Source organism: Papilio polytes, unplaced genomic scaffold (genome assembly GCF_000836215.1).
Source record: "Papilio polytes unplaced genomic scaffold, Ppol_1.0 DF823934.1, whole genome shotgun sequence".
Classification (NCBI taxonomy): Eukaryota; Metazoa; Arthropoda; class Insecta; order Lepidoptera; family Papilionidae; genus Papilio; species Papilio polytes.
Window position 1 is genome coordinate 1,243,274 of NW_013525270.1, and position 21,072 is coordinate 1,264,345.

A 21,072-nucleotide genomic window follows, 5' to 3' on the forward strand; every position below is an offset into this window, starting at 1 on the left:
TAATTTTGTTTATTTTAACAGAATTAAATAGAAATAAATACCTCAGGTGATAACAATCCACCAGAAGAACTTCTTCTATTAAGAAGAGTGTCGCTGTTATCCATCTCCTCTGTAGAAGGTGTGTTAGGCATAGTACTGAAAAAGAAAAAAAGTTCCCCTATCATCATGTATTTCTAGTATTTCAATACAGAGAATAATATAATAGTTAAATTTAAAGTAATTTTAGTTAAATAATTTAGCGTTAGTAAATTATTTAGTTATTCAAACAATTGAAAATATGTATGTTTTGTGCTTCAAAGATAAAAAGCATTGTGAGCAAGACACCGTGATAGTGAACATTCCACATTTAATAAATGATCATAGAATGCATGAATTTACTTGATTTTAATTACATTTAATAAAAATATAACTTATAGTGCAACAAATTCAATTGACCCGGAACTTCCGTTCCCAAGTCGGAATTTATCAGACTATATTATGTATAGACCGACAAGGATATCTGAACCAGTAGGTAAAAGTTAAATTAAATTATAACAGCTAACTGACGACATCCTGTCGATACAAAAAAAAGTGTTACAAGACCTTTGTTGCTTGTAACTTTTCTAAAATAAGATGTCCATGTTACTTATTGTATTGTGTAAAAGTATTTGTATTTGTATTATTTGTATTTGTTTATCTATACTATTATAATGAAGCGTAAACACACACTTCTTTGTTGCCTAAGATGTCAGCAATTACAGCATATTTTTGAATAACTCTTTTTTCAATAAAAGCCCTACACTTGCGTCACGCTTTAGGCTATATATTTTCACGCCAATAAAGTTAGGGGGTAAATATTTTGAATAAAATCCCTTATGTGGGAAAGAGACCATAAGTTGCTGCCAACAATAAGGAAACAAGATTGCTAAGGTTTGTCATGTCATGTCAGTTTGCCATTTGCTATTGATAATTTGACAAATGTAAACAATGAAATAAAATTTTCATAATTTCACGCTAGTGTGTCATAATTTTGTCCTGTTGGTATATCTCAATAAATAAATTAATAAATGTCTAACGGCCTTATGTCTACACGAATCTTAAATACATCATTTCGTAAACTCCGCCTACAATCTGATATACATCAAAATTGGTACGGAATTTGGAGTTTAAGGGTGGCCTTATCATAAGAAGCTGTTAGAATTTAAATTCCGTTTCAATATTCGTCCCAAAGTAAGTTTTATAGATTTTCTAAAAAAAAAGCTGCAATAGCCACCTTTTAATAGCCCAGATATCCTCATTATCCATTAGACCGATCGACAATTTTTGTATCGGCGTAATGCGAAATCTCCTTATAGGTTTTGAGTAACCCTTGAGTACATTCTATGAGCATAGATAATTGTGTGTAAAATGTAGTTACCTGCTGGTGGTCAAGTCCGGCGGGTAGATGAGTATCGGCGAGAGCATCGACGAGGCAGTCCTAGTGATGGTCGGATTAGACCGGATCGTTTTCACCCTTGACCGGGGAAACAAATACAACGACTTAGGTGCGAAGCGATGTTATATTACTGATTACGCTCTCAAATATTTTTATACAAATTTACTTATGTAATATCAAGGTGTTAAATTTATTACTATTGTGTAAGGCTTTAAAACACTATGTTAGTGTCGGTGGATTTACTTTGTAAGAACGTGAGTTTATTGCTTATTTTTTTCTATAGTAAGCGTTTACTAAAGTTTTTAAACTGTTTATAATTGTGGTGATTTTAATGTGAATTGATGGCTGATAAGAAAAAAAACATGTAATAAAAAACAAATGTTAATACAAAACAGCCCACATCAACCCTTCTCTCACCATACAATGATATGACAGCAAACGTCACGATGCGCGGAAAATATGATTTTCAAACAAAATTGATATTTGTGTATTTTATTACATTAATTGAAACCATGCTAACAAAATAGGAAGAATCATTGTTCATTTGAAGATAGAAATATGCAATGAACGATCATTTCTCAATCTTAATAATTAAAATACAAAGACTTTAAAAATATACAGACAAGGCAGTTAACAACATATTTTCACCGGTACTTTATCTGAAAAGTATTACATCAGTTGTCAAGTTTAGTGTAATAAAACATTTTACAAAATAATTACAAGCTCTATTTTTTGTTATAAAAAGTGTTACAAAATAAATTTTAAATATTTAATGAAATACTGACAATTCATTTAAATACAATTAATTACATTGACGTAATTTTCGAGGATCTTTTTATAGCGTTAGTAAGATTATATTAAAAATCCAAGTGTCAACTATGCCTCCTCTATATATGTTTTGTATCTCTTTGTATATTAGGACGTAATAAAAATAAAGAATAATCGTTTATCGCATACAATTAAACATCTAAACCATAACCCTCAAATACACGATTTTTTATATCACAAATTGAACTTAAATTAAGGGAAAAATATAAAAAAAAAGTTTTTTCAAAATAGTCTATTGAAAGAAAGTATAAATGCATCATACATTTAAGGGTTACCATGCGAGTGTTGAACAAAAGTGTACTGTATTGTATTGTGTTAAGGCTCACTCTATCTCTGGCGAGCTGGGCAGGTTGGGTATGCTGGGCTCGGAGATCTTCTTGTGGGCGACGGGGCGCGCCTTGTCCGCCGGCACGGAGATACTGCGACTGTAATCCACGCTGTTCCCCAAACGAGTTGATGATTTCTTCTTTCTGTATAGGAAAACAAATATTAACACTAAAGATTGTATCATCATAACCAGCACATTTTACGTCCCATTGCGAGGCTTGGAGCCTACCCTAGTTAGGATGACTAGGCCTTAGTTAAAGTATAGTTCCACTTATACCGGCGGAAATTGTCCAGTTTACACTTGGCCAGTACAGTTGGCCAGTGGCGCTCAATAATTGGCATAGTGTAAACACAAATGGCCCCAGTAAGAGCACACATATTGTGACTGTCCAGTACAGTCTAACTGTACTGGTCAAGTGTGTACCGGGATTTATAGCGTTTTGTTCTGTCAGTACTTTTAGTTTCATTTTATCTTTACAGAATTAAAAAGCAAAATATTGTTTTTTTCTTATAATTAATAAATGTATTTACTTACTCAGATAGGAAAGAATCTTCAAGTAATTCAGCGGCCGTGGCTCGTTTTTCCGGTTCCGGTATGAAGCAACGCAATATGAAGTTCTTAGCTTTCTGAGACAACTCGCTCGGGATTTCTGGATGCATTTTGTAATATCCCACCTGTAAATGTTAATATTACATTAATATCGCTGAGTATTTAAAAAAATACTAGCTATCGCACGCGACTCCGTCTGCGCGGAAAATAAAAATCTTTATTAAGATATACGTTCTTCTAAACGATTGTAATATATAAATATTGAGTTTTTACATAAATAAGTTAATGAAAAAACAATAAATTTGAAACTGTGTACTACATCTGTGCCTAATTTCATAAAGATGCGTTGGACCATTTTAAGTTGCGATACATCCATCCATTCATCTAAACTTTGTCATTTGTTAGTTAGTAAGTTATACTTACTTTAAACATTGCAGCTTGTGGTGACCCTAATTCCATGAATGGTGGATTTCCTGTTGCCATTTCAACCACCGTACATCCCAGCGACCAAATATCTGCCTGTAAAAATCATCACAACATTTAAAAAAGATTTCAATATTCACTAACTGTAAAATAATATTTGCTCTATACTATAAAATGGATTCTTCCTAACTTAATAAGAATAAAAAGTTTCATCTGTCCCACCTTATACGACGAGGGGGACGGTTGATGTTTTTATTGCTTAACGGTTCCATCTGTCCCCTTACTGGTGATAAGGGGACGATTGAAACTTTTTATTTTTATTTGTCCTCATAAAATTCAATATAGTCTATAGTTAAAAGTATAGATTTTAATTTTTAATTTATATGTACACTCTAATTTATAGTTACACGTATTGTGAAAATGATTTGATTGGACATTTCTGTTATTTTAAAAAAATATGAGCGCTGGCATCATCAATGTTTTTTGTTTTTTTATTGTGTATTTTAAACATGCAATTGGTATACATTTCCAAAAATAAAATTAAAAAAACTCACGGGCGCTCCATAACCTCTGAGACCTTTGTCAATGACCTCTGGTGCCATATATTGCAGTGTTCCAGCAAATGTTTCAGTGGAGGGGCAAAGTCCTGCTAATCGTTTGGATGTACCGAAGTCAGATATTTTAACCACACCACTATAAGTGTTTACCAACACATTATCCCCTTTTATATCACGGTGGACGATTTTTTGATCGTGTAGATATTTTAAACCTGAAAATTAATACATTTTATTCGTAACGTTTCAAATATAAATCACTAGTTTTCGCCCTTGACTCCGTCCGCGTGAAATTAAAAAAAGACAACGTAGCTTTTTCATGGTAAAAGATTTTTTGAAATCGGCCACTGTAGTTTTTGAGTTATTTCAATACATACAAAAATATAAATCTTTCCTGTTTATAATATTAGTAGATACTAGCTTTCGCCCGCTACTCCGCTTCCGTGGAATTAAAAAAAATAAAAGTAGCATATGTCTTGTTCCAGTCTATCTTCTACATGTCAATTCAATGAGATTTGTTCACCAGTTTAGGTTAGAAACTACATCCATCCATCCATCTAAAATTTCGCATTTATAATATTAGTGAGATAGTAAGATTGTGGTCTTTACCTTCCAATATTTGTTTAGTATAATAAGCAATGGTTGCTTCGTTTTCTTTCAGTGGTCCCCACTTGGAGCGTAAGAGGGCGGACAGCGACCCTCCGGGGACTTGCTCCATAAAGATCTTGAAATAATTATCTTCTGATATGGATCCCAAGTACTGTTAGAAGAAATACAATTGTTAGAAACTTTATAAGACTTTACAAACAGTACAACAATTAATAATAATTAATAACTATTAAAACTAACACAAGCGAATACAGAAAATCAAGAATTAAACTTTATGATAGGCGAGGTCCCGAAATAGACAAATGATATTTACTAATAGAATTAAAATTACTTGTTGTAGCTCATTCCCTCTGTCATGTCTTGATTAATTAAATTTTAATAGGTGTTTTAATTTCTTTTTTTTTTTTAAAGTAAGTTACGAGTAGCGGAAACACAAAGTTAATCAACGTCTATAGGCATCCGCAATATTAGAGGAATCACAGATGCGTTCCTTTAAGGAAATTGCACACTTGTTTTTAAGGACCCTAAAGCGTGCGAGCACCTTTGACTAAACTATCGCACAACCATTTAGTCTTGCTTGGAGGTGCGCACACTACTCAATTTTTAGTTGTGCAACTAAAGAGTTGAATTGACTGTGAAACAATCGACAATCGCACAACAGTTGTACGATAGTTTAGTCAAAGGTGTGCGCCCGTTCCAAGCCGTACTGCCCCTTAGACAAATTGACTTTAGAATAGCGACAGGGATAATCGAATGTCACTTTGTCTAAAGGGGCTGGTTTAGAAATAGCGTTGAAGACAGACCATTCCAGAACATAATTGACATTTCCGATGTTGTACCAGTAGCACAGTGCCAGCAATGCTATACCTGCACGATGTTCCTGTGGCGCAGCTGCGAGTGCAGCAGGATCTCCTCGTGCAGCGGCTGCACATCGCCGAGGTTGCGCTCGGGGATCTCCTTCACTGCGATGCGCACCTGCGTGTTGAGGTCGCGCGCCGCGTACACCACGCCGTACGTCCCCTTGCCCAGCACCACGCGCTTGTTGCCGTCGTATTCGTACTCAAACTGGTGCAACAAACATGCTTATTATATATATTCTAATAGCTGAATACCGCCTGCGACTTCGACAGAGATATATTTAAAAAAAGGGTTGCTTTTTTATAAGGTAGCAAACGAGCGAGCGGCCACCTTTATTCACCGAAAAAACAAAGCGACCGCTGCCCAGACATACATGATTACAGATGTGTTGTCTACCCTCATTTGACGGAGGAGGAGATGTCCCTAAAAAGATTATTTCCCCTATCAAATCTACCAAATCAACTTACTATCATATCCTATCAAACCAACTTTCCCTTCCCACGCTTCTGACTAGTAAGACTAAGCTAAGACTAACTTTTAAACTAAAAAAATAAGTTATTGATCCATTAAGCAGTTTTGGATATAGATAGTGTTAGGAATAAAATTAGGACCGTGCTATAGAATTGGCGCAACTCTAGATTATCGGCATAAACGGCACGTCCCTAGCTGACAGCTGTCAATGTCACTAGAAGTATGGATAGATTGGCGCGTAACTTGAGTCTTGACGAGAAGTATTGCTCTGAGTTAAAAGCGACAGTATCAATTAAATAAGTTGTCTATTAATAGTAACAAACATCCATCCGTACAACCAAACAATCATTTATAACAATAGTATGATATTCCTATTTATTTGTATACCTTAAGTTGGTCCTGCATAACACTGGTATCCAAATCTGTGAGTTTCTCATGGTCTGCGGTGAGTTCCCCCAGCTGGTCGTACAAGTGTTGCCGGAACGCCTGCGACGGCAGGAATATTTGGAAATCGTCCGAATTCTCACTCACGTAGAGAAACAGACAGCGCTCGTCGCGTTTGTATAAACTGGAATTAAAAAAATAACTAGCGTCAAACTAAAAAAAAAGGGAATGGGTGATAATCTTTTTTTTATAATATAAGGTGGCAAACGATCAACCAGCCACCTGAATCCGCCAAAATGGCGAAGCGACCGCTGCCCATAGCCATCCGCAATTGCAGATGCGTTGCCTACCCTTATAATCGATGGTACATAAAAATATAACAATCGAATTAAGAACGTTTTTGAAGTTGAATTAATAGTTTTACGGTGACATAATATAAATATCCATCTATTCATATTCATCCAAAGAATATATTTGATTTTAAAATTAAAAATTGTCCAAAGAATCAAATACTTTACGGTAACATATCTATTAAATATGTTTTATGTATTGTTCCATTATTTTCCTTAACTCGTTAAGTATTTAATTACAGAAGTAATCAATATTGATAATGATTATCATCTTTGGCATGTTTATTATCTTGTATCTATATTGGAATGTAATATTAACACTTATTGAAGTTTTCACTACAAATTAACAATGTAAATATTTTGCCTACTAATTCTGAATTCCGTCAGTCTGTAATCTTAACAGTCATATTAAAATTGTCGGTAAACTTTGGAAATTCCGTGTGGGATATACTCAAACTGGGTTTTTCACTTATCCAATTCTCTCTTATAAAGGTACAACTGTATAAACTGTTAAAACCAATACTAAAAATATATGACTAGCTGTTGCTCGCGACTTCGCCCGCATGTAATTTAAAACTAGCCTATACTCAACGATAAAGTAGCTATTTAATGTTAAAAGAATTTGTAAATTCGGTCCAGTAGTTTTTGATTTATTCCAAATAATATTAGTATAGATTATAATATTATGATTGACTAGGCGCATTATAAATTGACTAGGTTCACAATTTGACGGCGACACACCTGTAAGTGCGGATCATGTCGGAGGTGAAGAGCCAGCGATGCACCTGTCTGCAGTCTCCGCGCATCGAGTCCAGGCACAAATTGAAGATTTCAACAGACTTTTGTTCCGCCCCCATATTAACATTCACATATGACGGCATGTAGATTTTTGTCGTCTCTAGAATTAATACCTAAAAACAAAATCATACTATACTTAATATTATAAATGCGAAAGTTTAGATGGATGAATATGTGGCGTTGTATCTGGCATGTAACGGCTCGACTTCGTATGTCACGGGTGGACGTAAAAGATAATGTCATTAGGTTACATGACTAGCACGTAAGACGAATGTTGTAAACAAATAGTTACTAACTGAAGTGTCTTTAAATGTTTCTTAGAGTTTGCAGCCTAAACATTTGAACAAATTTTGATCGAATTTGGTATAGATGTAGAGGACAGCCTGGAAGAACACATAGGCTAATTGCATTAGTTTTTTTTAATTCCGAGCGGACGGAGTCACGGGCGTAAGCTAGTATTATATAATATTTATCCCAAATTTAAAAAAGTAGCTGTTACTCGCGACTTCATCTGCGAGAAATTAAAAAATATATGTTACAGATAAATTACCATTCTAACGGTGAGAGTATTTTTAAAATCAGCCCAGTAGTTTTTCAGTTATTTCAATATATACAATCAAACAAACTGTCTCTAATATTAGTATATAACCTCTTTATAATGTTGGTATAGATAGATAAATAAAACGTAGGACATAGTGTCTTCAGAACATTAGAAAAAAAAGAATTTAAATTTGGTCTTACCGGAAATCTAATAATATTTTCACATGTAGGTTTAGTTGCTTCTACAAAGAATTCCATCCAAAATGAAAAAACTTGCTGTTCCGGTGATGTTTCTTCGCTTTTCTTTCTAAACCTAAAACAATATAAATAATTAAATCAATTTATTTAACCTTTAACTTCGTCTGGAAGACAAAGAGTATGTCTTATATTTTCTGTCATATCCTTACCCTTCCCATAGATGTAAAATATGCCTTTGTATTGGCAAAAGAATTTTTGAAACCTGTTCACTAGTTTTGGAGCCTATTCAATACATACAAGGGGCTAGCTAACCACAATGGGTTCTTACTCCTAAAATACGCTTTAAAATGAGCTTTAACCACATCACATAAGGTTCAATTTTCAATAAACATACCTATCAATTAATTCGATATTCCCTATAGTTGATTTGAGGTACCAATTCGGTGGTTTCAGTTTAAACATGCATTCAGCTGCCTGAATAGCCTTCACGTAGTCCTGAGCTAGTACAGAGATCTCGAAGAATGTTGCCACATCCCAGTAATCCTTCAGAGAGGACAAGCTGCCCTTTTTACCTATTAGGTGATTTAAAACTCGACCTGGAAATAAATTTGTACCAATTACTATCATTATTAGCTGACGACCGCGACTCCGCATGCGAGGAATTAAATAAATGTATATTAGCTTATGTGTTCTTCCAGACAATATTTTAGATCTTTGCCGAATTTCAGTATATCTTACTGAATCTACTCGTTGAACCGCTTCTAAGACATTTGTAAAACTATTTCCTTATTCAAATATTCAATTGCAAATGACAAAATGGAAACGATGCCCATTGTCACTGTAGTTCCTTTCACTCGTGAAGGTTTTTTTCAATATTTACCTTCTAATTTTACTGGCGTGAAAATAACCTAAAGCGTGTCGTATGTGTAGGATTTTTTTTAAATATGCTATAATCGTTGACATTCTACATAACTAAGTAGTGTTACACTTTATTATAATGGTATATACGATAAATCTGATCTGCTCAACGCTATATTCTTTCTCAACGGAGTATTTAAATTAACTCCTTACCAATATGCTGCAACTCTTGTGAGTCTTTGAAATCGTTCCCCGCAATAACTAACAGCGTCGCTAAGTTTATACCCGCATATTCATTTGGCTGCACTTCAAAACCCTGTCTATACCTGGAAATACATTTAATTATTTAAAACAAGCCAAGTCCTATTCAACAGAAACAAAATTCAATAAAAACATCAAAATAATCAGTTTTACTGTTATACTGCTGTAACCTTTTTTATTAAAAACAGAAATATCGCGTTTGCCTGTGTGAAATTTCAAATACCCTAAGAGTTCTTGCAGATTTTTGCCTGTGCTATTACATGAAGATATGTAAGGCTTGTTTGGTAGCCTCAGCAGTAAAAAGTAAATATTAAAAAGTTAGCATGGTATGGCATGTTATGAGGCATGTCATGAATGGCATGTTACAAGAACGTTAGTTATGAGTGTGGAGTTACATAGAGGTAGACCTAGAAAGAGATGGTTTGCGTGAAAGGTGACATGATCAAGAAGGGAGTGATGACTGAAATGACGTATGATAGAGTTATGTGGAGGACAAAAACCTGTTACTCCGACCCTACAGGAGTAGGATAAGGAGAAAGATGATGACATAAGGCTAGTTTGGTTGTAAACCTTTACGTTAATATTGCTATGATCTTACCAATGGATTGCATTCTTCAAGCTTTCCATATCAGTATGTTGAGATTCTACAAATTTGTCCTTATAAATACGACCGCAGAGACACAGCATGTCGGGAAATCGATTTTCTTTCTTCTCTAACGCTTTAACACACACTTTTAAAGCATTCTCTCGATCACCTTCCTTGTTTCTTCTGAAATATATCAAAATTAACATATATAAACGAAATTGTTGGTAAAAACTTAAGACTATAAGTTTATTGTGCATGTTATTTGCAGGCAAGCTTATACAAAAACAAATTGTGATTCATGTTTATGGGTAAAAGCCACAAAACCGATAATTATAGCGCTAATTTAATTTATTTATTACCGCTAAGAGAAGTAAAATAAAACTTAATATAGAGTATCACGTATAAGTTATTTAGAACATTTAACTTACAAATAGACTCAAAGTAACTCTGTGTATTTTAAATGAATTTTATACTGTGCTTTTGTAACTCACCTGTTCATCGCAAACGCGTACATAAATCTAATAATCGGCATATTGACGTAATTCTTTCTATTCATGATGGTTTTCAGATCATCCACGACTTGTACTATCGCGTCATAATCCTGTATCTCCCTGTACGATATCAGCATATTGAGTATAGTGTCGCCGGAGAGTACAGCCGGGTCGTCTAAGCGGCGTCGCATCGCGTGCAACATGTTAGCCAATTCTTGACCGCTGTATGTCTCGCGGGCTTTACGGAGATCTGATAGAAACTTTTCTTGCAAATGAGCTCTAAAAATGGAAATAAAAAAGACAATACAGTCTGAGAATGAAACTAATATTGACTTTTTTACGCTATTAGAAAACCCTACTTTAAAACAACGCTTTCTTCATCTATGCTAAAATTATAAAGAGAAGATTTGTATTTTTAAATTATTCAGCTGATTCCAAAAATTCTTTCACCATTAAAAAGCTACGTTTTTACTGAGTAACATGCTACAATTTATTTTCACTTCTCACGGACGAATTTGCGAGGGACAGCTAGTTTATACTTATATTGTAAAGTGAAAAGATTTTTATTTTTGTTTGTATTAAAATAACTTAAAAAACTACTGCGTCGATTTCAAAAATTCTTCCACCATTAAAAAGCTACGTTATCAGTGAGTGTCATAGGCTACAGTTTTTATTATTATTTTTTTATTCCACGCAGACAAAGTCGCTACCAACAACTGATAGGTTATACTTACTTTGTTTGTACTTCGACATCTTGTAGTATATTCTTGAGACGTAACGTAAGATGTTGTTTAGGATCCGCTGTCTCTTCACCCTTGAATTTAGTAGCTGCCGGATTGGTGGTCACACATGTCCCTGCGTCAGTCAACTTGTACGATACAAACAGGAAATTCGGCAGCGATATCTGCAATTCGGAAAATCCCATTAGCATTCTCGTGAAGCTAAATACCTGACTTAATTCAAACTATATGACGATATGCAAATAAGCATTGGTGACGTATATTGTAACCACTCGAATTTTTATGTTGACGTTTTTCAATAATTGGATTTTTCGTGCGTTCTTATGGTGAACATATTTGCAAATCAATGCCAAGATGTGTGACGTCAACCAATCTTCAATAAACCAGCTAGACTAAGGCCTTAATCTATTTAATTTGTCTATTTAGTAGTTACACCTCACACCAAACACCTCGTTGGAGACGCATATTATCTGACGACGACTTAATAGCCAGACCCAATATTTAACAAATGTTATTCTCTTATAATTCCTATTGTAGTTTTCAAACATACCCGGATCCAAACAAAACAATAAAAGTGTAATGAAAAGCATACCAATGACATTTTTTGCAGTTAAATAGATACAAAAGGAACGCTGGTTTATACAAGAGAAGCTGGTTTTGTAACATTCAATTGGATATCGATGTTATAAATATTTGAGTTAAGTTTTCTAACTATTCATATTCATTTAGATTTCTTTGTTGGAAATATTAAATTAACAGCACCCATTTCAATGTGTCGTTTGGAAATTCCCTCGAAATTACCAAACATATTTAGGCCTGTTAATTAAAGCAATTAATTGTTCGTCATAGAATCATCTATACTATTATAATAAAGCGTAAACACCCACTTCTTTGTTGCCTAAGATGTCAGCAATTACAGCATATTTTTGAATTCTTTTTTTAATAAAAAACCCTACACTAACCTCACGCTTTAGGCTATATATTTTCACGCAATTAAACTTAGGGGGTAAATATTTTGTATAAAAACCCTAATGTGGAAAAGAGACCATAAGATGCTGCCAACATCAAGGAAGTATAGTTGCTATGGTTTGTCATCATGTCATGTCATTTTGACATTTGCAATTGACAATTTGACACATGTAAACAATAAAATTAAATTTTCATAATTTTATACGGATGAAGTCGTAAGGGAACAGCTAGTTAATTAAATAAGAGACAGCCTCTAATTGTTCATACTTCTGACGTTATTTTGAGCATTTTCTAAGACAGTCACAGTATATAAATAATTAACCAGCATCATTTGACTATTTTCGTGTCAACAAAACCCTTAAAGCCGGACGTCCATGACCGTTAACGCCAAATAGCGTCCAATTACAGAATAAAGAAGACCGCTAGAAATAAACTAGGCAATCAATATAAATTCTTGGCCACATGAATGTTCATGGCACTAATTCAATAAACACTAGGGCTGTCCCTTTTTACACTATTATAAATTTATTTTTTATTATTTACATAACATTAGTAACTGTCTTAAATTGTCTAAATTATTATAGGACATGTTTTAATATAAACATATTTTTTATATATCGATTTTGTAATATACGCCAAATAACAACCAAGAGGAAATTAGCCTTGTTATAGTAGGAAATATTTTTAAAACTTTAAACAATGCACTAAAAGTTAGCGACTTTAATTTAACAATTTAGTATTTTTAAGTTGGCAGCCCTAACAGAATCAGGTGTATCTCAGCGTCGGCACAATAGTGCACACACGGCAATTGAGAAATTGAGAGTAATCGCTATTGAGACATTGTTGTTCAAGGCCTTGATAACTGTTATATAGATATGCTGTAAGTGCATCTGAATACATAGAATGCCTTTGTATGCTCAGTGTATTCTGTTACAGAACTAATTGAAATATATCTCAAATGCAAATGTGTAAATATCAACTATGAGTAAAGGTTTACTGAAGATAGAAAATTTATACTAATATTATAAAAAGTAAAGATTTGTATTGTTGTATATATTGAAATATCTCAAAAACTACTAGACCGATTTTAAAAATTCTTTCACCGTTAGAACGCTAAATTATCTGTGAGTAACATAGGCTATATTATTTTATATATTTCACATGGACGTCGCTAGCAACAGCTAGTGTTAAATAATTATATTTCAAAAGGAAATCATGCAACTCACAATGTTACAGGGGATTCCCCGCCAAGATGCAAGAATTGCATTTCGTTTTATGCATCCTAATTCAACATTGAACAAAAACATTTACACTATATATGGCTATCGATAAACTTTCATGTTTGTTTACCACAGATTTACTCTAAGATACTCCACCTTTATAAGTCAGCTGCAACACTTTTAACAGATGTTAGGTGCCAATAACAATTAAATAACTTCAAAGTATCATCATCCACTTGCCCTTATCCCTTATTCAGGGTCTGCACAGTATATGCTGCTCTTCCATACATCTCTAACAGCCGTCATATCTAAATCCACTCCTTTCTTAAGCATATCCTCTTTCACACAATGCATCCATACTTTCTTCGGTCTTCCGCTTCCATTGTAGCCATCCACATTCAATCTTAACACTTTCTGGTTTATGTCCCCATCGTTTTGTCACATAACATGTCAAAACACTAACTGTTCAAAGTATGACAGAAACAATTGTACCACAAAAAGAAGTCATTCACAAAAATACTTTGTTTGTTTACTTAACATTGGTTTCATTTGTGGTTTTATTATATAGTATTTGTGTTCATTGAGTTAACTCTATTGTAAGGACACTGCCACATGAAAATGTAAATTATGTCAACAAACATTACTTGCCATTGAAGCAATGTTTTCAACGGAAATATTGTCAAAATAATGAAATGGTGTAACATTCATAGATTTTGTTGTGTTATTCACAAATTTTTAAGTACACTTAGGGAATTTGGCAGTTTTTTAAAGGGTATAGTAAAATAATTTTGTATGCATTGAGATGATGGTGTAGAACGATAAATAATAGAATTCAGCATTTATATTTGAACTAAAAAAGTTCAGTTAGCAAATTGCTTTATCTTATTACCCCATTTTTGGCAATGTCACTGCTACCTTATTGTTTATTAGTAAGAGACGGAGTTTATCTTGTTATAGGAACACCGCGAAATTCTGGGACTGTACCAATTTTTACAGAGTAACTTTTTAAAAGTTTTATCCTCATTTGTAAAAGGGTATTATCAACACATAAGAGCGTCGGTGGCTCAGTGGTTTGAACACTTGACTTGTAATCTACAGGTCTTGGGTTCGAATCCCGCCGTGTACCAATGTGATTTTCGATTTTTCGAATTTTCATATGTACATAATTTACCCGACGTTCTTACGGTGAAGGAAAACATCGTGATGCAACCTGCACATATCGGCGAAGAAATTCAAAAATATGTGTGAAGTCAACCAACCCGCACTTGGCCAGCGTGGTTGACTATGGCCTAGTCACCCCCATATTAGGGTAGGCTCCGAGCCCCTCGGTGGGGACGTATAGTGAGCTGGTGATGATGATGATGATGATGATTATCAACTCACCTTAAGTCTCAATGTAGCATCAGGGTCAACATCATTGTAGAGTAGAACATTCTCCTTCATGTCAAAACTCTCCCGCACTCCGAGATGGTACAGCAATGAGCTTTGCTGCACCTGCGCGCTGAGATCCACCAGCGCCACATCTGCATTGTAAAATGTGTCCAAGACGCTAGTCTCACCAAAGTCCAACTTTTCAAACTGAAACCAAAAGTGCAATAGCAATTTTTAACGCAAATATATTTTTTTTATGTATGTTGTATTAAACGTAAGTTCTATTGAAGCCTAAACAAGTAAACCAATGTTGTAAAACCAAGAAAAAATGTTATTGGGTATTGATATTTTGTGATTTACGAGTCATTTTGATGAATTTACAAACACTTGTATTGATATAAGAAGATGCCTTGCCTACCTATATTGAACAATAGGGATATTATACAGAAATAAGTATTGCCACATTATATACATCAAATCGAGCCTAAATCAATTTTTTTTAGAAAATAATGGGAAGGAAAAGAAGATTAGAATTTAGCCTCAATTTTTGCCCATTCAACTTATCAAAACGGAAACAGCTTATCAAAAAGGAAATAAAAAAAAATCATATAACATGTGTAGTAACTATAATGGAAGTTAAACAAGAAATAATTAAATGTGACAGTGTACAAATTAGTTAATTACAGTGTTGTTGACACAACATTGATGTTACGTTTTCTTAGTTTTCTGAACTTTGTGGTTTTGTGTTATTTCTGAGAATTCTTTATTATGACTTCACTGGGCTTAAAATAAGTTTAGCATAGCTAACTTGATGGTTTAGTAGAAAACAAATACGTTTTTTATAATTTTTAACATAATACACAAATATTAGATAAGACTGACTATAATTATGAAACAGCATTAACGGTGAAATCTAAATAATGATTTAAATAATTTTATGAGTACTTACATGAATGTGGTGTAGATTCGCATTAACCAGCTCCGAAGCCAGTCGTACTTCTTCCAAAGCTCTTCTTCTGTGAGCTAGGTTCAACGTTTGGGTTACATCCAGTACACAAGCAATATCCATTCGGGGCCTCTGATTAGAGCCCCCAGGTTGGACGGTCGCGTTGGACCCATCACTGCAAACACTCTCACAGATACTTCTCACTTCGCCTAAAAATAACACCGGATTAAAATCTTCATCTTATAACGTTGGAAGTATTTACATCGTGTTTACTTCAACCCACCTGTGTCCTCCACTGTTGTCGAAGTGTTAGCGGAGCCAAATGTTATCATTTTCTTGCTTGATTTACAAACATTTGTACAGTTTTACGGCCATAACAATTCTTCGAAATAAACACTAAACAGCAAGTAGTAACTACAACAAGTACATTCTAAACTCAAATGTTATTTAACATTAGTGTTGTACCCGCAAATATTCCAAATTAAAACGCAAATAAACACTTCTTTTAACTAGACACTTTCTTCATTTCGCTAGCTACATGTTCTGAGTACAATGAAAACGTTCCGCACAGAACAAATATTCGTTTGATGTATTTAATTTTAAACATTAATTATCTGAATTCTTTTATTACAGCATCAAACACTCCTCACGTCAATAAAATTGACATTACAAATACATCTTCACTTCCCTAAGGACCTTGAACACATGCTGCCATCTGTTCGAAAATATGTCAAATGTTTGTTGCATTAATTTCATATGGTTTATAAATATTCCGATAGGTGACTCTGAACGAAGGATCAGCTTGCATTTTTAGAACTATAATTGACTAACTTTCGCCTGCCACTCCGTCCGCGTGGAATAAAACAAAAACTAAACTCAGTAAGCCTATGTGTTCTTCCAAACTATACTTTACATCTATGTCAAATTTCATCGAAATCCGTTCAGCCGCTTTGGCTACAAACTCTAATTAACATCTCGCCATCCATCTAAACTTTTGCGTTCATAATATTAGTATGATTTAATTATTATATGTATAGCTTCAGTAACTAGCTTTACTTAGGGTTCAGTAGCCCAATTTACATATATGTTCATATGTTTTCCAACAGTAGACGTATAATTTTATGACTCCTCAGATAACTGTGATGTTAAAGGCAAAATAGTTATTTTTTCTACTCGCTTCTCAGCTTTTCTAGTAACTAGTAAGAAGATTTTTGTTTTATCGTTTATTATAAAATCACAGATAGGCATATCAGTCAGAAATTATACTAGTATCTTGTCGATTACTATTGGAAGCAAGCATTTAGGTGACCCTTTTACTAAATTGCCGCCTTTTTGTATAAAAAAAATATCATAAGCGATCACCAGGTTTTAAGCAATCGTATCAGTAAAGAGGTGTAAAATGTTTTTAAGACTAAGTCAACAACAAAGCCAAATAGGTATGTAGGCAAGAAAAGAAACATTATGGTTGAAAATAAATATTTTATTAGAAAAAGTTGGAAGCAGTCTGATTTATTTAAATAAAAATTGCTTTCTCTGTACAAAATAGTATTTATGTATTCTAACTAGTTTACATCTAAATATGGTAACACTTTTAAACATACATCATTGGTGGCGTAAATGAAAAATAATTTAATTGCAACTTAATTGCAAAGAGCATCAAAATATATATTTCATTTGCCAATAGATTTTTTAATTATACAATATTCATTTATTTCAGATACCTATACATTTGATAATCGTAGTAAAGAATAAATATCATATCAAAGCTAAATATATTTATAAATATCTTGGTTCTTCGCACTTCACTTGCCGATGATAATTTTGCGTGACGCACCGAAGTTCTGTCCAGACTGGGTGGCCAGTTTGTTCGTCCCAGCTTGAAGACCTATAACCGCTTTGCCAGCATTTAGAACGTCTTCACTAAATTCGCGACGGTTCTCCTCCGCAGGCCTCGGTCCTAGGTAGGGGCCGCGCCATTCTGGGTGTTTGTACGCCTGGAGAAATAAAATCAAAAGGTTATACTTAAAATATCAGGCGCGAAATATTTCACTAATTAAATGTATTTTTATTTTTTGGGCAAAAAACAAAGTACTGCAGCAATAGTTTTTTATATGAGAAAAAGGGGCAAACGAGCGGCGGGAACAGAGGTGGTCAATGACGGTGGTCAGCAGTTCTTCCTATGTTTCCTATATCTACTTGATTTTAGAATTATTATTTTTAATCAGTAATCTATTTATGTATATCTCCGTATACGATTGCTCAAACCTAATAAATACCGTGATTTCAAAAAATCACACTTATTTTGCAAACATAACTGCCCATAAAGATACCATTACAAACTTTTTAGCAATCTTCTAATGTCGCAACATTGAAATGTGTCGAACATAATCAATATGTTGGCATTACAAAACATCGCTCGAAGTTTACTTTCTGCTATTATAAAAACATTGTGTAAATACGCTGTCTTCGTTGTACTAAACTAACTATGTTTGCCTTTCTTTTAGGTCTTCGGTAGTGGTAGGCGACTGTCAAAATGCATAGAGGGACTGTAGCACCTATTTCCACTAATTTGAAATGCCTTGTAATGTCGACTCTAAAATGAAAGAGTTCAGTGACTCGTGTCAGACATTTTATAGAATACAAGTCTACAGATGTACCATAATTATGATATAAGATAACTATTCTTGTTTATCTATTGATAATATGAATCAATAAATTGATTAGTCGCTAAATTAAATTCTATTTACTTTTGTTACTATGATTGTTTTGCGTTATCAACAACTTTCTTTTTTGATACATATTAGCCAGTAAGAAATGCAAAACGTTTAGTTGTCAAAATTTAGGTCTCACATAATGACCTCTATTTAGAATTTACCTTCCCGTAGTAGTCGCTAAAAATTTTTTTGTACCATTCTAGTTCTGCTAAACTTTTTCAAATAATACAGGGTCCTACTTTATAATACTCTATGCCAGTTTTATTGAACTTCTAAAAGCATTTGTGTCACCAAGACTATATTTAGAGAACAATGCAAAGGCACTAGAGATATGCATTTACGGTTGCATTTATATTGTTTGCGTTACATTGTTTGTAAAATTTTTAAACATATGTACTGTCTCGTGATGTAAAAGACTATAGTTTATACATAGTAAGATTACTATGTATCTACGTAGTAATTTTTAAAGTACATTAAGTTGGCGGACTGCCGTGGACGGAAGAGGGGGTTACTTCGACTGTACTAGCCAAAAATTAATATCGCCGTCTAACAACTTAATCATAAACTTACTACTTATCTCGCTTTCGTAATTCAAACGATAAGTAACTTAACTCACTATAGTACTAAATTGTAAATCTATTTTAAAAGACCATTACGACCTCATGTTTTTTCTGTCCCACTGTCAGTATTTTTAACGTGAAAATACAAGTGTTTTGACAGTTGTAGCCCACGCTTGATTATAAACCATCTTACCGTTCTTCCAAGAGCAAAGATCGTTTGTGTGACGAGTGCAATGTTCTTTTGGTCCCAGAGGTCGGTCGATTGGAACAAATCAACGTCAGGCACGCCGTATTTGACGCACGCATTTTGGAACCTATAATAAAAAAGTTATAAATGAACGGAAGTATTTAAAAAAATACCATTTTTAAAAAACGTATAATATTATTATAGCGGTTTCGACCTTCAACAGGTTGGAAAGCTGAAATATCGCCGATTAATCTTACTTAGGCTAATAAAAAGAAAAAATATGTTTGTTTCCCAGTTTACACGAGCATAATTAATTATACAAAAAAGTTGACCTTACTTCGTTTGCTAATTAATTCATAAGGAAAAATCCATACAAGGTATTTTCAGCAATGTAATGCGCTGTATTTTATTAATATTAATAGACAGTCAAAGTTTAAACTAATCTTTGAATGAAGAATGCGTTCAAAATTTAGTCCATGTATATTGTCATACTGATACTTGAAAGTTTGTTGTCGTAAAGTGGATGCGTTACCATCTTTACATCAAAATCATATTTTTATACTTACTGATTTATGTTATCCATGTATTTGTAGTCGCCGCCGGAGACATTGACCTTGGTGATGATGCCAGGCTGCAGTCTGTTCATCAACTTGCAGAGGATGATGCCATCACGGAGCGCCAGTTCGTAAGGAAGGTCAGCGGGAAACTTCTCCCCGATCACCGATTCTATCCATTTTTGAGCCTCTACTTCCTTTTCTGGCTCACGCTTGCCGGCACGCTGGAAAATTAGAAGTAAAACGAATTAACGTTTAGGTATCTAAGTTTTTTGGTTACGAAAATTCAAAGTATTTTTTGTAGTGTAAGAGCAAATTCAGACTCTTTTAACGGTTCCCCTTATTAGTCAAATGTGTTAAGAACAAAGAGTAGAATTAACGTCCCATTTGAAGAACATTTACAGCAAATAATAATACCTACAACTTTATAGAATTGATTTTCTTTAAACAAACCACGAAGTAGTTTTAGTAGCTTGACCTCTAAATTCTTGACTTGAATAGAAATTTCATTTTATGTATTCGATTGTGCACAAAGGAACCTTGTTGGATATTGGATTTTTTAAGGCAGTATTTCGAGTTCCTGATGAAAATCTTATTGGTTATGCGAAGCTTAATAATCATAAAGTGCACCCGCTGTGTAGGAAACAGTCATCTGTGTGTCACTTTTATTGTTTAAAATAAAAAGGATCGTCGTATTTTATTCTTTGATGTACCATTGTATTAATTAATAAATTCACTTGTATTTTATATCAGTGTACATAAATAGCTGTGGGTTAACTTATATCTTTATTGAACATGAACTTTGTAGTCGTTTGGTAGCGTTCTTTAGTGATATCGCGGTGCAATTTCGTAAGATAATGTTTATACTTGGAGTTTTGTTTTTATATGCGATATTTAATACTAATCCGTTTATTCTGTTGTTCCTGTTCTTTTATATACCTAAACATTTCTCTATGTTACTGTGACGGAAGATATCGTTATATCTGAATTCAATGTGTAAGTATGAAAACATTTTCATGAATACTTTTTTAATTTACTTTTTAATTAAATATCTTTGTAGGTTATATATTTTATGGGCACATAATAAATAGAATAATCAAAGCATTAAATAGAATTACCTTAATTCTTAATAGACATGAGATTTATAGTTCATTTTCAAATTCAGATTCTACTTTTGCTTTTGTCCGACCGCCATAAAAGGTTGTCACGTAATTAATAAAAAAAACTGAATTATGGTTCCAACGTGACAGAGATATAACTTTTAAGTATCTTTTTGTCAAGGTTTACATAAAATGAGGTTATTGTTTATGT

General features: G+C 33.7%; 2 protein-coding genes across 3 annotated transcripts in view; both read right to left on the reverse strand.

Annotated features, from left to right (window-relative positions):
- Nucleotides 1-16,392, reverse strand: part of LOC106102013 (mitogen-activated protein kinase kinase kinase 15) — a 20,801-nt gene extending 4,409 nt beyond the window's left edge. Inside the window, exons 1-19 of the mRNA XM_013281405.1 lie at nucleotides 16,030-16,392; nucleotides 15,750-15,955; nucleotides 14,813-15,007; nucleotides 11,235-11,404; nucleotides 10,501-10,779; nucleotides 10,022-10,192; nucleotides 9,376-9,488; nucleotides 8,699-8,900; nucleotides 8,308-8,419; nucleotides 7,510-7,679; nucleotides 6,422-6,602; nucleotides 5,573-5,770; nucleotides 4,706-4,856; nucleotides 4,097-4,311; nucleotides 3,543-3,638; nucleotides 3,105-3,244; nucleotides 2,569-2,712; nucleotides 1,397-1,492; nucleotides 42-135 (exon numbers count right to left, since the gene is read on the reverse strand). Coding sequence (XP_013136859.1) covers nucleotides 42-135; nucleotides 1,397-1,492; nucleotides 2,569-2,712; nucleotides 3,105-3,244; nucleotides 3,543-3,638; nucleotides 4,097-4,311; nucleotides 4,706-4,856; nucleotides 5,573-5,770; nucleotides 6,422-6,602; nucleotides 7,510-7,679; nucleotides 8,308-8,419; nucleotides 8,699-8,900; nucleotides 9,376-9,488; nucleotides 10,022-10,192; nucleotides 10,501-10,779; nucleotides 11,235-11,404; nucleotides 14,813-15,007; nucleotides 15,750-15,955; nucleotides 16,030-16,078 — 2,982 coding nt within the window. The 5' untranslated portion in view covers nucleotides 16,079-16,392. The remainder of the gene's footprint in view (nucleotides 1-41; nucleotides 136-1,396; nucleotides 1,493-2,568; nucleotides 2,713-3,104; nucleotides 3,245-3,542; nucleotides 3,639-4,096; nucleotides 4,312-4,705; nucleotides 4,857-5,572; nucleotides 5,771-6,421; nucleotides 6,603-7,509; nucleotides 7,680-8,307; nucleotides 8,420-8,698; nucleotides 8,901-9,375; nucleotides 9,489-10,021; nucleotides 10,193-10,500; nucleotides 10,780-11,234; nucleotides 11,405-14,812; nucleotides 15,008-15,749; nucleotides 15,956-16,029) is intronic.
- Nucleotides 16,393-17,211: 819 nt separating this feature from the next.
- The window catches only part of LOC106102035 (muscle-specific protein 20-like), a 17,510-nt gene continuing 13,649 nt past the window's right edge, over nucleotides 17,212-21,072 (reverse strand). For both annotated transcript variants that reach the window (XM_013281428.1, XM_013281427.1), the window contains exons 2-4: nucleotides 19,774-19,985; nucleotides 19,214-19,334; nucleotides 17,212-17,740 (exon numbers count right to left, since the gene is read on the reverse strand). In XM_013281428.1, the coding sequence (XP_013136882.1) occupies nucleotides 17,549-17,740; nucleotides 19,214-19,334; nucleotides 19,774-19,985 (525 nt within the window). In that variant the 3' untranslated portion in view covers nucleotides 17,212-17,548. The remainder of the gene's footprint in view (nucleotides 17,741-19,213; nucleotides 19,335-19,773; nucleotides 19,986-21,072) is intronic.